Raw genomic sequence first — 17,363 nt, forward strand, 5'->3', positions numbered from 1 at the left:
GTCTCCTTTTCCCAGGCTGCAGGTTCATAGTTCGCGTTGTTTTTGGTGTCTGTCCCCAGTAGCTAAGGTTGGTTCAGTGGGTTGTGTAGGCTTCCTGATGGAGGGGACTAGTGCCTGTGTTCTGCTGGATGAGGCCAGATCTTGTATTTCTGGTGGGCAGGTACACGTCTGGTGGTGTGTTTTGGGGTGTCTGTGGCCTTATGATTTTAAGCAGCCTGTCTGCTAATGGGTGGGGTTGTGTTTTTGTCTTGCTAGTTGTTTGGCATAGGGTGTCCAGCACTGTAGCTTGCTGGTTGTTGAGTGGAGCTGGGTCTTGGCGTTGAGATGAGATCTCTGCGAGATTTTCGCCGTTTGATATTACATGGAGCTGCGAGGTCTCTTGTGGACCAGTGTCCTGAACTTGCCTCTCCCACCTCAGAGGCACAGTCCTGATGCCTGGCTGGAGCACCAAGAGCCTGTTATCCACATGGCTCAGAATAAAAGGGAGAAAAGAAAGAAAGAGAGAGAGAGAGAGAGAGAGAGAGAGAGAAAGAAAGAAAGAAAGAAGAATATAAAATAAAATAAAGTAAAATAAAATAAAGTTATTAAAATAAAAAATAAAAAAATTATTAAGAAAAAAATTTTAAGAAGTAATTAAAAAAAAAGACAGAACCCTAGGACAAATGGTAAAAGCAAAACTATACAGACAAAATCACACTCAGAAGCATACACATACACACTCACAAAAAGAGAAAAAGGGAAAAAATATATATATCATTGCTCCCAAAGTCCACCTCCTCAATTTGGGATGATTCCTTGTCTATTCAGATATTCCACAGATGCAGGGTACATCAATTTGATTGTGGAGATTTAATCCGCTGCTTCTGAGGCTGCTGGGAGAAATTTCCCTTTCTCTTCTTTGTTCGCACAGCTCCTGGGGTTCAGCTTTGGATTTGGACCCGCCTCTGTGTGTAGGTCACCGGAGGGCGTCTGTTCTTCGCTCAGACAGGAGTGGGTTAAAGAAGCAGCTTCTTCGGGGGCTCTGGCTCACTCAGGCCGGGGGGAGAGAGGGGTACGGAATGCGGGGCGAGCCTGTGGCGGCAGAGGCAGGCATGACGTTGCACCAGCCTGAGGCACCAGAGGCAAATGACTCTTAATGTAGAATGTAGGTATCTTTTGAGTTCTATCTTAATTGAAGACCTTCTCCCTTTATTTTTAAAACTTTGCCATAAGGAAAAACACTACCCTGAGGGGTAGCTGGTCCTCAGGACCTCAAATCCCTTCTTGGATTGTAGACCGTAGGCCAACCAGCCCGAGAGGCTTGTCTGCTCACCCGCTGGGGCAGGTGTGGGGCTGGGAGCTGAGCCAATCTATTGTTAATGGATATTTGGGTTGTTTCTATTTTTTGGCTATGGTGAATAATAGTTTTAAACATTCTTGTACATGTTATACATATGCCTACATTCTGTTGGGAATATATCTAGGAATGGAATTTCTGGGTCATTAGTATGTATACGTTCAACTTCAGTACAAAATACCAAAGAGTTTTTCAAAGAGAATATAACAATTTATATTCCCACTGGCAGTGTATTAGAGTTCTAGATACTCCAAATCCTTCCACTTGATAGTGTCAGTCTCTTTATGGTTAGCCATCTCAGGGATGTGTAGTGGTATCTCTTTGTGGTATTAGCTTTCATTTCCCTGATGACTAATGAGGGTGTGTTCCCTTCCAAATGATTATTAGCGATCTTATAACTCTTCTGTGAAGTGCCTGTTCAAGTATGTTCCCCATTATGCTGTTTTATTGTCTGCCTTTTTCTTATTAGTTTGTATAAATTTGTGTATACATTCTAGTTATAGGCCCTTTGTCAATTATACTAAACATGTTGCAAAAATCAGTCAGTAGGGCTTCTCTGGTGGCGCAGTGGTTGGGAGTCCGCCTGCCAATGCAGGGGACGTGGGTTCGAGCCCTGGGTCCGGGAGGATCCCACGTGCCGTGGAGCGACTAAGCCCGTGAGCCACGGAGCAACTAAGCCCGTGAGCCACAACTACTGAGCCTGTGTTGCACAGCTACTGAGGCCTGTGCGCCTAGAGCCCGTGCTCCGCAACAAGAGAGGCCACAGCAATGAGAGGCCCACACACCACAAGGAAGAGTAACCCCCACACACCACAAGGAAGAGTAACCCCCGCTCACCACAACTAGAGAAAGCCCGAGTGCAGCAACGAAGACCCAATGCAGGCAAAAATAAATTAATTAATTAAAAAAAAAATCAGTCAGTGGCTTATGTTTTCACTTTCTTAGTGGTGTCTTTTGGATAAGTAGAAGTTATTAAATTTAATGTAGTTTAATGTATCAAACCTTCTTTGTGTTTATTGCTCTTTGTGTTCTGTTTTAGAAATTTTCTACCCCAACGTCATGGAAATATTCTCCTATATTATCTTCTAATTGTTTTTCCTTTCACATTGAGATCTACAGATTCACCTGTGACTGATTTTGTGTGTGTGTACTGTGAGGTACAAGTCAGGTCTTTTTCCATCTCTTTTTTCCTTTTGTTCTTTTCTTTTTTCTTCTCTTCCTCTCTCTCTTCCTCCTTCCCTCCCTCCCTCTTTCTTCCTTCCTTCCTTCCTTCCTTCCTTCCTTCCTTCCTTCCTTCCTTCCTTCCTTCCTTCCTTCCTTCCTTCCTTCTTTCCTTCTTTCTTTTGTGTGGAAATTTCTATTTAACCCAGTTGAGAGTGTTTTTGACCCACTATTCTGTGGTTCCATCCTTGTCACAAGTGAAGTGTCCATAAATGTGTAGGTCTGTTTCCAGACTCTCTAATCAGTTTCTTTGGTGCATTTGTCTATCCTTGTGCTAATGCCATTAGAGATTAAGAAATAATATCTTTATTTCTTTAATTTTTAAGCATGTCATCCTGTTTTTCTTCTTTGAGATTGTCTTGGAACAGCTCATCAGTTTCTGTAGGAAGACTTGTTGGGACTTTGATTTTGATTGCATGAAACTATAGCTTAATTTGAGGAAATGAATTATATATATTTATATAGTATACTTATATATAATATAAACTTATATGTTATATAATAATACATAATATAAATATAAAATAATATATTTAATATATGTATTATTTATATGTATACATATATGTATATGTAATTATACTTATTTACACATAAGCATGTATACTTAAGTATAATATACTTATGTGTAGTATATAAATATGGCATAATATAAACTGTGCCTTACTTCTTTATGCTTTTACACTTATTTATTTTGTCTAGGCTCCTCTCCCCCTAGTTCTTAATTTTTTACTTCTTCAGACCCACTTGAAGTATCATCATCTCCTTCCCTAACTCTCTTTCTCCTCACTCCCCTTATTTGCCCTATGTTTAAGAGATAGTTTGTAGGCATCCTGAATGGGGCTTGGTACTGGAATATTAACCTTTGTTCCTCTTTTGCTCCAGAGTTGTGACCATTAGTATTTTCAGAAAAGTGGGCAGCCAAATAGGGAACTAAGTATATCAGCTTTATCCAAGGCTTTCTGGTGATGAGTCAAAACTGGAAACTATTATGGAATTCTTACCTCCATCTCGTATTGAAGGCAGTGGAGCTATCAAATGGAGAAAGTGAGCCTCCTGCATTCTGAGCAGCCTGTGCCGAGGTGTGCATACACATGGGAACTGGCAGCTTAAAGCCTCCAGAAAGACAGATTTAGGAAAGCGAGGCATAGGCATCTAGATGTGACTTTTTAGCAGTATTCTCCAACTTTCTTTGATTACACAATCTTATCAATAAAAAAATATGAACATTTATCACCAGTGTTTTATATATTTATTTATATATTACATAAATGTACTGCAATTTACTTAATAAATTCTATAATATACAAAAATTAAAAATGATAAATAAGCAATACTTCTAAAAATGATTTTAATTATATTTTGTTAATTAGTGGTACAAACCTCAATAAACATCACTGTTTTTGAAAAGCATGATTTTTTAAATTTTTGAATTTTATTTTATTTAGAAAAGCATGATTTAATACTTTGTGATGTAGTGATTTGACGGTCTGGTTCTAAGGCAAATTTATTTCAGTATTTGGTTTTTAATGCTGTTATATTTGAAAAAGGTACCTTTAAAGATTTGAAATTCCAAATGGAAGAGATGCATCTTGGTTGAGCCTAGTAAATCACAGTACTTATTTTTCATTTCTATTATGTTATTCAAAGTTTTTAGTTCACAGTTTTTGAGTAAAATGTTACTTCTCTGATTAATCAGTTCTGGTAAACTCTTTGGAAGGCATTGCACTTTTTTTATATTTAAAAGGAAAAGTGGTCTGTTAACCTGCTGAAACTCTTCATTTGTGAGATTTTTAAACAAATAAGAAAAGTGTTTCTAAGTTTTTAAAATGTGATACTGTGAGCTTCTAGGGTACTCATAACACATTTGCACACATATAAAATTACATTAGAAGGAGATATTTCCAATAGTTTTTAAGATGTTCTTATCTTAACTTGAGTTTATTTCAAAAAGATAGTTATTTTCACACTCATTAAAATGTCACCACCTTACACTGAAAGGACAGAGAAGTATATATTTTAAAATAGTTGCTAGTTTACATACTACTGACAGTCATCACAGAAAAGTTTAGCAAATTGCAACATTTATCTTTTTGTAAAACCAAACTGCATGATGCATCTTTATGTTTGCCAACTTTTAAAAATGCTTTGCCATGAAATTTCTTGCGATCAGTTCTCATCTATTTGCAAAGCAGACTAAATATTCTACTATTCAAGGTAATGTAATTGGTCAACCCACTTAACTAGCAAACGCAATACCCTGAAAGCATGAGGGCACTGATATGAACCCCTCTGAGTGTGAAACTCACACTTTTACTCAGAATATTTGTCTACTGCTTATAGTCGTCTCTATGTGCTTACTTTCTTATTTGTTAAAGAAGTTGGAAAATTCTAATATTTTCTCCTGCTAATCTAGAGAATAATCCTTGGTCCCTGCTGTGAGTGGTCTTGTTTCATGGGGTCAGAGAACCACAGAGTGTGAAAAGGAGTCATTGCTCCTGAGCTTGGGCAGGGAAAAAGACGATTTAAAACATCTCTTTTAGACTTAAGAATTCCATGCACCTGTAGCTTGTACAATGAATGGCAGTGTCTGACCAATCGAATAAATCATTCTTTTTCCACGTATAAGATCTGTGCATAGAATGAGTAAAGATAAAACTCTCTCTTCTCAGCATTTGTTTTTCTTATAGTGAAACTGTCATTGTTTTGTTACCTGTCTTCAACACCAGCCTGAACTTCTGAAGGGCAGGAACGTCTCAAGCTGGAATCAGCAAAGTGCCAGGCATATAGTCCTGCCAGCACATTAGTGAATGTTAATTGATGTCAGGATAGTGAGCTTGCCCTTAGTGCTAGGAGTGGGAGCATCCTAGGAAAAAGGTAATCATGTAGGCTAGTAGGTTTTCAAAGAAACTGTGGAATGGGGGAGAGTGGGCCAGAAAGGCCATTGGGGAGGAAGTGCAGAACAATGTGAGTGAATGTTCAGACTTTAGAATAGAAGTGCCACGAGGAACTTCTGCTTTTGGGGGCCAAAAGCAGCAGAGAGGAAAGGCATAGTGGAATTAACTGAAATTAAAATTCTCTGCAGGTTCAGGAGAAATTCTAGATGGTATCAGAGGCTTTATGAGACTAGCCTTTAGAAGTTTTGTTCAAGGTTCTAATAGAATTTTGGCAAAGAGTTTTGTTCATGCTCCTGCCATTGAAGAGAGCTCTGCTCATATGAGGAAGGAAAAGTAAAAAGGTAAGAAAATGAGGGATTGTTAAGTATAAAATACCAGGTTGTTAAGGATAAATTGAGTATTAGTATTCTAAAGGATATTTCCCCAATTATTTTGTATTTATTAAAATGTATATTCAAAGTAGACTTCCATAATAAGATCATTAAAACATTAGAAAATATGAGGTTCCATATTAAATACACATACACTGTCCACAGATTGATATTTTTGCGGCAATACAAAAAATACAACAATTTTTGTACAGAAATTGTCATTCAGTTAGCTTAACCTATGATTTAATCATATATATATAAAAAAAAACACATTAAGCCAGTCAGGTGCAGCAATAACAAAATGATCCAAGATGTATAAAACAAATGTTTTCAGTACACTGAAAGTATTTGTTTTGTACTTTTTTTTTTTTTTTTTTGCGGTACACAGGCCTCTCACCGTTGTGGCCTCTCCCATTGCGGAGCATAGGCTCCGGATGCGCAGGCTCAGTGGCCATGGCTCACGGGCCCAGCCGCTCCGTGGCATGTGGGATCCTCCCAGACCGGGGCACGAACCCGTGTCCCCTGCATCGGCAGGAGGACTCTGAACCACTGCGCCACCAGGGAAGCCCTGTTTTGTACTTTAAAACAAAAGTTTCAACATAATAAGGATTTATTACATACTATAAAAATTAAACAAGTGATTCTTGAAAGACATGTAACGACAAAGATTCCTGGGAAATTATTGTTTGTAAATAAGGCCATGTTGATTCAAGTTCAGCGAAGGTTGGGAATAAATACAATTCTCCTTTTCAGGTTAGATTTTTAAGAGATGGTTTGTTCACTATTCCCCTCACCCTTCCTCTCCTTTCCCCTCCCATCCCTTTCTCTTTACTCTACTATACAAATCTATATTAAAATGTCTTGTAATTTTTAAACGCTAACCATTATGTGTTGTGACCAGAGCCCTTAAGAACAAAGTTAATTATTAGCCCAGAAATATTAGTAGGGTTACTCTGGATGAAATCACACAACCAAAAACCAAAAGCCATCTGTTCATTACTCCTTTCCACTGTACCTACTATTCCAAAGGATTAAATTCCAGTTCCTTCAGTGGCTGATAACTGAAGGAATATTGGAATAATTTGCAAGCAGGATTACTGCCATTTGTGGGATACAGGACCTAGTCCACATTAGATTAAGACCATCATTTTTAGTTAACAAGGAGAACTCATTGTTTATGCTATTATGTACTTCTCTCCTCTCTCATAATTCCCTTAATTATTTTATATTTAATTGTACACATTTCATTTCTCTGCTAATTTAATGATAAACTTAGTGAGGGTAGAGATGAGTTTTCAAGTCATAGAATATAAGTTGTAAAATATATAATACCTGATACTAGATGCTTATAAAATTTTTGTTGAAGTATAATATCTTTTCTAATTATATTCTCCTCTGCCTTATAAAGTCTTAAATTAATTTATTTACATTGTAGATGCTGAGAAAAACTCTTAAAGGGTCTGAAAGTAAAGAACTAGAAGTAACACCTGAGGCACCAACTTTGGTGCCATTTGGGGATGTGGTATGTATGACTAAACCTCAATAAACCTGTACAAATTATTTTTTATTTCATATGAAAACTATTTAATGTCAAAAAGCATGTGTAGAAAATGGTCCTCTCTGATAAACATATTCATGAATTTTTCATTTTTATGAGTCAGAAAAGCATTCTAATAATCACTGAAATTTTGGAAAACATCCTGATTCACAGAAAAAAATGTCTCTGATAGGGATTCCCAAACACTAGTTACATCAGAATTACCTGGGATACTTTTTTAAAACATTGATTCTTGGGCCCCACTTAAGATCCACTAACTTAGAAACTGAGAATAGGGCCTCAGAACCAGTATTTTTGTTAAACTCTTCAGATAATCATATTTTTGTCAGATTTAGGGACCTTTGTGTGATAATGGATCCCATATCTCTCCCTCATCCAAAAAAATAATAAACCATAGAAACAAAAACAAACACAACTAATCAATCATACATGTACACACACATAGGTGGGACCTAATATCTAGGCTGAGAACCAGAAAAGTCTGTTCTCTCTTTTGGGCGCTATAGAGAGAGTATAGGCCGTGAAGATCTATGTATGTTTAGAACTATCAAATATTGTGGTATTCTTTCACAGTTACCTTTATTTTCTAAACACTATTAGAAGAATTAGTGGCTGTGAAATGAGAGTTTCTCTTGTGTCTCTTCTCTAGTTCCTATTGTGTACTAATACATTTTCTTGATTAAAAAGTATATGATGAATTTAACACCACCTTTTTGGGGGAAAATAAGAATAATTCATGTATACATTTTTGTTTTTACAGAATGACCGTGGTGTACCTTACTCGTAAAATTATATAACACTTTCTTCCCTCTATCATAATCAAAGTTGAAGTATAAGCCTTCACGGTCCAACTCTAAACTTAGAAAAGATTCTTTGAAATCACTTTTGGCCATAAACTATTATGCATGTCACTATGTTGACATACTAATTTCTGTAATCCATACTCTTGAATATGACTTCTGCTTGTCTTTAGAACTCACATTTTGAAGAATCTTTTTATTTCTCCCACAGTTCCTAACCTTATAGTTCATATTTTCCTTATTTGAATTGCATGTTGCTAGGCATCAAAAAGCTTCTCTTAAGAGTTAGCTGGAAGTTTTGACAGAGAGATGTTTGGCATGTGACTGATGGCTCCTCCCAGTGTGTGATTCAGCCACATCACCTTCTCTTTGAATGTTCTGTGATTTGGCAAAGTTGGTGCATGTGTAGGCCTTGATACCTACATCACAACCCACTACTCCTATTTCTAATAATCATATCCCATTTTCAGAAAAAAATGAAAAAGATGTCTTAAAATTGAGCACATAAAGTACTTTTGTGAACAGCTGTGGTTGCTTTCCTGTTTTAAGTGCATGTTTGAGAGTGTTTCGGGGGTCAAGGTGTTGACAGGGTTATTGCTTTGGGCCACAGATGGGTCTCACAATCTGTGGCAACATTTGTTATCTGCAACCTGTGAATGGTCATCATTATGGTTTTTTGTTTGTTTGTTTGTTTTTGGCTGTGTTGGGTCTTCATTGCTGTGCATGGGCTTTCTCTAGTTGCAGCGAGCAGGGGCTACTCTTCGTTGGCAGCGCACAGGCTTCTCATTGTGGTGGCTTTTCTTGTTGTGGAGCACAGGCTCTAGGCTCACAGGTTTCAGTAGTTGCAGCATGCAGACTCAGTAGTTGTGGCACGCAGGCCCTAGAGCATGTGAGCTTCAGTAGTTGCAGCACACGGGCTCAGTAGTTGTGGCTTGCAGGCTCTAGAATGCAGGCTCAGTAGTTGTGGCATGCGGGCTTAGTTGCTCCGTGGCATGTAGGATCTTCCTGGACCAGGGATCAAACCCGTGTCCCCTGCATTGGCAGGTGGATTCTTATCCACTGCACCACCAGGGAAGTCCCATCATTATGGTTTTGAATGTTAAATCTTTTTCTATACTTGAATAGAAATTTATTCTCTTTTTTATATTGTATGGATCTCTTATGTAAAAGTATAAAAAGCTATTGAAATATAAGGAAAATTAGGATAGTTGCTGATGGCTTCATGTTGAGATACTTGGCAGGCAGGCAGTGATTTATGACAGAATTTTTATATATAGAATTATGCAAAACAAAATTATAGCTATATTTCCCTATTTTACCCTCCTTGTGTGCACCCAATTTTAAGAAGTAAACAGTGATTCATGGACTTTCCTATGGCAATACCATTTTAAGTCTCACCTAGATTAGAACCTTCCTTTTAACATAACATTTTATACTTATGTCTCTCTCTCTCTAAGAAGTAGACCACAATATTTTCTTCTTTAGAATTTTATCATTCAGATACAGTAGTCTTTTAATTAAATATTGAGTGCTAACTTCTTTTTCTGCATTGTTCTAAAACCAAATCCTTAAAATTATTTACGCTATATTTAAAACTACTATTGGGCCATTTATTTTGTTTCACAGATACTTAATATAATACTGCTCTTGTTTTTACTTGGTTTTTAAGACCAAACATGGCTGAATTAAGATCAAATGGCTTACATTTGGCTAATACTGCATATTAATATTCAAGTATTCCTGTATTAATTTTATACTTGATTTTATGGTTAAACACAAGATACAATTTTTCTTAACATTTGGAAACACTTTGTACAAGAGAGAATGAATATTTCACAGCCCTTGTCATATTATAGTCAGTGAATGATTGTTGAATGAATAAAGTGGTTTTAGGATACTGGATAAAAAAGCTTATCTGAAGCAAGGCATATTTCTTGTTATATGCAAGATGCTGTGCTGTATCAGTTCTCACCTAATGTAAAATCAAAATGATTCAAAGAGTGACAGTTGGATTGAAGTTAATAAATGAACCATTTTTTTCTGTGTATTCTTGTTTGTTTTAAGTTTACTTTGAACAAGTCTTGCCTATTTTTCTGCTTTCTGGTGTTTTCTGTAAGTAGATATTTCTAATAAGAAAAAATATTTCTAATGAGAAAAACTAACAAAGTGAAACTTTAAAAAAATGTAGTTTGGTGAGAGTAAAATGGAAGAAAAGTTAACTTTTAAAAATTAATTCTCTGTGTTTTTATTTTGATTGTTATAGGTTGGCTGCCTAGCCATTCATATAAAGAACTGCAAACATTTTGTGCCTAAGAGTATCCTTTCTTTTGATTTAAGAACCATACTGTGATCATATGTCACTGTTTCTGTTATATATTGCTGCCTTACAAAACACTCTAAGACATTAAAAAACATTAACAGTGGCTTAAAACATTAACCATTTTACTACCAATCACTATCTGTACGTTCACTAGGTGGTTCTTCTGCTTCACATTATCCTAGCTGGGGCTGCAGTTCAAAAGGGCTGGGATACCTAAAACGGCTCATTTACATGTCTGGTGCCTTAGTGAGAATGCCTGAAAGACTGGACTTAGCTGAGATGCTGAAAGGGTTAGACCTTTCTTTCCATGTAGTCCTAGGGTCTTCTCTTTCATCATTAAACATTTTTTTCTGCATTAATTTTGATTTTAAAATATTACATTAAAATATTGATTAATGAAGTTTTTGGTGTCCACTTAAATTTTGTACCCCGGGTAGTGCCACCCTATCCTAGTCTCAGCCCTGGTCACGTCAGTTGCATGTTAAAGTAGTCACAGGACCAGGCCAGATTAAAGAGCAGAGGAAAATAAACTCCACTTTTTGATGTGGAGAGTGACAAAAGATTCTTAGTTATCTGTAATCCACCTCGATCATCATGTAAGTTAAAGAAAATATACATATCTTCTTGGATGATAATAATTTATTTCTAATTAATAACTATGCTTCTCAAACATTGTTTAAAGGGTTTATTTTTCTCGGTGCCTTTAAATAAGCTGAATGCTTATTATTAGATCTGTCATGGCATAAAACCAGTCTCATTATGAAGACTTGATGTTTCTTTTGTATATAAAGTGAACTATTGAAGAGAATTCTAAATAGAGTTTTGAAGATAATTAAATCATAAAACAAAATCATTTTAATTCATGGAGTGCTATGAAAGATAAAAATGCAGACAATATAGTATAAGTGAAGTATATAGTGAAGTGAATTACAAAGTAGAATGCTGCTTTAAATTTTGTTGTCCTAAAATTAAGAATAAATTACTCTGAAGTGACATACTTTTTGAAGTTTTAAATTTCTGTGTAATTACGCTTAGAAAAAAATTTTCAAGTATGTATTGGAAATGTTTAGTCACCTTAAAAATAATATATAGGAAAATTTGCAAAAGAATTATAATGGAAATGTGAGGATAAAAATATGAGAAGTAATCTAAGGAAGAATCAACCTTCTTTTCTTGCTTATATTGTACCTCCCACTGATGGGCAAAAATACTATTTTAAAAGACTTTGCTTATTGTTTAATATGCTCTATAATTTCTTTCTTTATTTGATTGATTCTTAGGTTTTGGCCTGAATTGTTTAATGGATTAATTTTACAATGTGTTACTGTTCAATTACAACAAAATTTGCTTCCTAAATATGTATTTTCAGTCGGTTTACAACATTACAGGAATTTGTTCATTCGCATCTCTATTAACAACGTGGTGAAATGTACAAAAAAGTGTAGCTTGCTACCCCCAAACAATGAAGAGGACACTGTAATTACATTTGATGAAGTGAAATATTTTTCTGTACAGGTAATGTTAAATTTCTCTTCTAAATAAAAGAATGCATGTTTATAGTTTCAAACATTCTACACTAATAATGTCTTTTTTTTTTCAGGGGACAGGAAAGAAACAAAAGCAATGTCCTTTTATTTGATACTTTACAGTATTTTGTTTCTGTATTATAGGCTATATTGATGTTTTCAGAGTTTACTGTAGAATACATAATCATGGTGTTCTTCTCTGAGATCTTGCTGGCGGTGATTCTGAGTGTTTATCACACATGGATGCATTTTTCTCTGTCTTAGTCTTCCCCTCCCATTTGCCCTCTTACACCTGCCTTAGTCAGCGTGGGCTACTATAACAAATTACCATAGACTGGGTGGCTTAAACAACAAACCTTTATTTCTCACCTTTCTGGAAGGTGAGAAGTTCCTTATAAGGACAGTAATCAGATTCATGAGGGCTCCATTCTCATGACCTAGTGACCTCCTAAACACACCACCTACAAATACCATCACACTGGAGATTTAGGCTTCAACATATGAATTTTGAGGGGACACAAATGTTCAGTGCATAGCACACCCTTTTTTTCTTCATCTCCTCCTTTCCCTCTCTCCTTTCTTCTTATATAGACTCTCTCTAATTACTTTTGCATGGATTAGCTTATTTAGTTTTTATAACCCTTCAAAATATATATATACTCTTATTATCATCTTTATTTTGCAGATGAGGAAACAGATACTGTAAGGTTTAAAGAACTTTCTTAAGGTCATAGAACTAGTAATTGGTGGAGCTGAGAATGCAGTCAGTCTGGCTTCAAACTGGCTTCATTAAACCGCCTCTCACACCAGACCTTGCTATGCTGAGTTTGCTTCTGTTTACAGTTAAGCTTCTTAGAATCTTAAATGTATCTCAGAGTTGTCTTTAAAATGAGTGACACTATTTCATTTAGCTGTAGGATTCCTTGATTAGTCCAGTTGTTTCCTGATAGCTTTATTACATTAGTTGAATTTTAGTGAAATCCTAAAACATTTCCTCTATACCATATATACATATATATATATATTTTTTCAGACTTCATTTTGCTTAACTGTTGAGTATTGAAGACAGTTCTTTAAACATAGTTTTTTTAAAAAAGCATTGTTTTGCTAGAGGCAATCCATATTATTTCTTTTACTTTGCCAGTAATTTTCCTAGACTTCATTGCCAAGTTTTCAATAATTTTGTGGCTATATGTCCATTTAAATAAACCTTGAAATTAATACTGGAAAACAATATAAATTAATAGGGTGATTTTTAGCATAATCAAAATATTTTTCCTATATTTATTTTAATAGGAGCTATTAGTTTGAGTGTAATAAGAAGAGAGTTTTAGTCAAACTCTAATGGAAAGTTTGGGAATGACCTAGTAATATTTACATAGAAAACTGTACAAGCAAACAAAGAAACATAAAAAAATCAAGACACATATTAATTCCAGGGAAATTAAAAAATGATACAGGGCAAGAAATACGATCATTGTAAGTATATTATTAAACCCTGAAAAATAGTTACATATACATAATATAAACACTAAGTATTATTCTAACAAAAAAATGATATATACTGGAGGACTGAGGGGGAAAGAAACGTGAAAATTGTGGGAGGAGGATGTTGAGAGTGAACATTTTTCTTCCACAATAAGCAGTCAGTAGATGATATATACATGACTTCAGTGTTCATAGTAGCATTATTTACAGTAGCCAAAATATGGAAGCAACCTAAATGTCCATCAACAGATGAATGGATAAAGAAGATATATATACATACATACATATATACATGTACATACACACAATGGAATACTACTCAGCCATAAAAAAAGAATGAAATTTTACCATTTGCAGCAACATGGATGGACTTGGAGGGCATTATGCTAAGTGAAATAAGTCAGGAAAGACAAATACTGTATGATATCACTTATATGTGAGATCTAAAAAATACAACAAACTAGTGAATATAACAAAAAAGAAGAAGACTCATAGATACAGAGAACCAACTAGTGGTTACCAGTGGGGAGAGGGAAGGGGGAGGGGAAAATAGGGATGAGGAATTAAGAGGTACAAAGTATTAGGTATAAAACAAGCTACAAGGATATATTGTACAACATGGGGAATATAGCAAATATTTTATAATAACTATAAATGGAGTATAACCTTTAAAAACTGAATCACTATATTGTACACCTGTACTTTATATAATATTATGCATCAACTATACTTCAGTTAAAAAAAATAGATAGTATCTAAAAACTAAAAGAAAAAAACAAGTAATTAGTAACATGATTTTATGCCCCAAACCAGAGAAATCCCTTAAAAAGCTTGAAAGGTGGCTTCTGAAGAGTGAAAATTAGGTAGTGGGTTGGGTAGTGTACTAAATTATACCTGGGATCGAATATATGGAGGTATGACTGAATGACGACATAGAGAGGGTAATGCCATTAAAAGAAGAATTTATTATTTATATTTCCTGAGAAAAAGGCACACACCACACCACACCACACCACACAAGGTCCCGGAAGTTTCAGGGTGGTCAGGAGGCAGAAGACAGAAGCAAGGGGAGAGCCCAAGCCAAAGCCTTTATTGGGGTTTCCTTGAGAAAGGTAATGCAGGGGGGAATTCAACAGTTTAGAATTGACTAGTCTGAATAATTCCAGCAGGCTTTGGGCTGTAGTATAGTCTCTAGTTGCCTGGTACCTGGCCCTGGGATGATTTAGGGCAGGGGAAATATTGGTTCCATGTGAGAGATAAGGAGGTGGTTAGGGCTATAGACTTGAGATTGGTTAGTTAGCCTATGAAAGATGTTCTACTATCAAGCCAAGCCCTTTGCTATCTCTAGGATCTGGCTAGCCCGGGGAGGGAAATTCTCTCCCTGGCCAGCAAGCTTTTTAAGATGTTGAAACATCCTAAAATATAGGGGAAAAAATGGTTAATACAAGTGAGAGAAAAAATATTTCTTTGATTTAGCCATTGTAAAACTATTTGACTTTTAAACTATGTACTACCTAACAAAGATAAAATAAAATTATACTGTATATACTCTAGGACTTTAATTTGCTAAAGCTTACAAAGTAGATCTAGGTTAAAAATAAAAACATACAAACCAAAAAATAAAAAGGAATAGCAAGTGGATTTAACCTAGTTTAATTGTTCTGGAAAGCTGTTGAGTAAGTGATGTTAAAACAAAACTCATATCAAAGAATGAATAGTAGAGGATTTCTGTTCTGGCCATGCTGAAGCAGCTGATATTAGATTTACTCTTCTCTTCTAAACAACCCTAAAACTAGTAAAATATATGAAGCAACTATTTCTTGGTATTTGACAGTGGGAATTTGGAGGGCTGCAATCTTTAAGAGAAGGGAAGCACAAGAGGTGAGCTCCACGTTTACAATAGCTTTCTGTCTGGCAGCAAATCTGGCACAGAGAAGTGAAACCCAAGCAGAAAGTAACAGTCTTTCTGGGTGGAGGAAGCAGAGGCTGAGCAGAGGAAACAGATGAGTTTTGGGCTGCTAAGGTGGCTGGAATTTGTAAAGCAGGGTACTAGAGAGGAGGGAGCAGCAGATAAGGGGCCCTAGAAATCTGTGTTGGTTTTCCACTCAGGTTCTTGGCTGGATCCTAAAGTGTGCACGTGCAAGGGGAGTTTGTAGGAGAAATTACAGAGAACAAGTGCTGGAGAGCTGAGAGCTGAATAGAGATTTCAGAAGTCACAAATTCAGAGTCATTGGAGTCTGATGCAGCTAAAGTGGAGAGAACTTGTTGAACATTCTCAGTATTCAGTTGAGATCCCAGAAGGGCCAGGTCTTAGGAATAAGGATCATGTCCTAAGAGTAAGGGTTAAACCTACTAGGACTAAGGACAAAAAGTGAAACAGACCTATCCTCAAACTTTTTCATAGAAGACGCGGAGATCACCTTCCTCCCCACGGATACACCAGAAATACAGCTACACGTGGAACAACTCCTACAGAACACCTACTGAACGCTGGCAGAAGACCCCAGACCTCCCAAAAGGCAAGAAACTCCCCACATACCTGGGTAGGGCAAAGCGGAGAGATCCGCACACAGAGGATCGGTGCCGAGCGGCACTCACCAGCCCGAGAGGCTTGTCTGTTCGCCCGCCGGGGCGCGCAGCGCTGGAAGCTGAGGCTCGGGCTTCGGTCAGAGCGCAGGGAGAGGACTGGGGCTGGCGGCGAGAACTCAGCCTGAAGGGGGCTAATGTGCCACAGCTAGCCGGGAGGGAGTCCGGGAAAACTCTGGAGCTGCCGAAGAGGCAAGAGACTTTTTTTTCCCTCTTGGTTTCCTGGTGCGAGAGGAGAGGGGATTAAGAGCGCGGCTTAAAGGGGCTCCACAGACGGGCGCGAGTCGCGACTGAAAGCGCGGAGCCCAGTGACAGGCGTGGGACGCTGGGGCTGCTGCTGCCGCCGCCAAGAAGCCTGTGTGCGAGCGCAGGTCACTGCCCACACCGCCCTTCCGGGAGCCTGTGCAGCCCGCCACTGCCGGGGTCCCGGGATCCAGGGGCGGCTTCCCTGGGAGAACGCACGGTGCGCCTCGGGCTGGTGCAACGTCACGCCGACCTCTGCCGCTGCAGGCTCGCCCCGCACTCCGTGCCCCTCCCTCCCTCCCGGCCTGAGTGAGCCAGAGTCCCCGAAGAGGCTGCTCCTTTAACCCTGTCCTATCTGAGCGAAGAACAGACGCCCTCCGGCGACCTACACGCAGAGGCGGGGCCAAATCCAAAGCTGAGACCCAGGAGCTGTGAGAACAAAGAAGAGAAAGGGAAACCTCTCCCAGCAGCCTCAGAAGCAGCGGATTAAAGCTCCACAATCAACTTGATGTACCCTGCATCTGTGGAATACATGAATAGACAACACATCATCCCAAATTGAGGAGCCCGGAGTCAGTGCTGTGCCTCTGAGGTGGGAGAGCCAACTTCAGGACACTGGTCCACAAGAGACCTCCCAGCTCCACATAATATCAAACGGCGAAAATCTTCCAGAGATCTCCATCTCAACACCAGCACCCAGCTTCACTCAACGACCAGCAGGCTACAGTGCTGGACACCCTAAGCCAAACAACTAGCAAGACAGGAACACAACGCCACCCATTAGCAGAGAGGTGGCCTAAAATCATAAAAAGTCCACAGACACCCCAAAACACACCACCAGACGTGGACCTGCCCACCAGAAAGATAAGATCCAGCCTCATCCACCAGAACACAGGCACTAGTCCCCTCCACCAGGAAGCCTACACAACCCACTAAACCAACCTTAGCCACTGGGGACAGACACCAAAAACAACGGGAACTACGAACCTGCAGCCTGCAAAAAGGAGACCCCAAACA

General features: G+C 37.8%; 1 protein-coding gene across 1 annotated transcript in view; it reads left to right on the forward strand.

The window, feature by feature from the left end:
- C2CD6 (C2 calcium dependent domain containing 6) overlaps nt 1–17,363 on the forward strand; it is a gene marked incomplete at its 5' end in the record, with an annotated part of 135,987 nt that overhangs the window by 12,149 nt on the left and 106,475 nt on the right. Inside the window, 3 exon segments of the mRNA XM_082630409.1 lie at nt 7,261–7,347; nt 10,447–10,498; nt 11,873–12,018. Of these exon segments, the coding sequence (XP_082486535.1) occupies nt 7,261–7,347; nt 10,447–10,498; nt 11,873–12,018 (285 nt within the window).

Source organism: Mesoplodon mirus, assembly GCF_964341445.2.
Source record: "Mesoplodon mirus genome assembly, chromosome: 8".
In the NCBI taxonomy this organism is placed as follows: Eukaryota; Metazoa; Chordata; class Mammalia; order Artiodactyla; family Ziphiidae; genus Mesoplodon; species Mesoplodon mirus.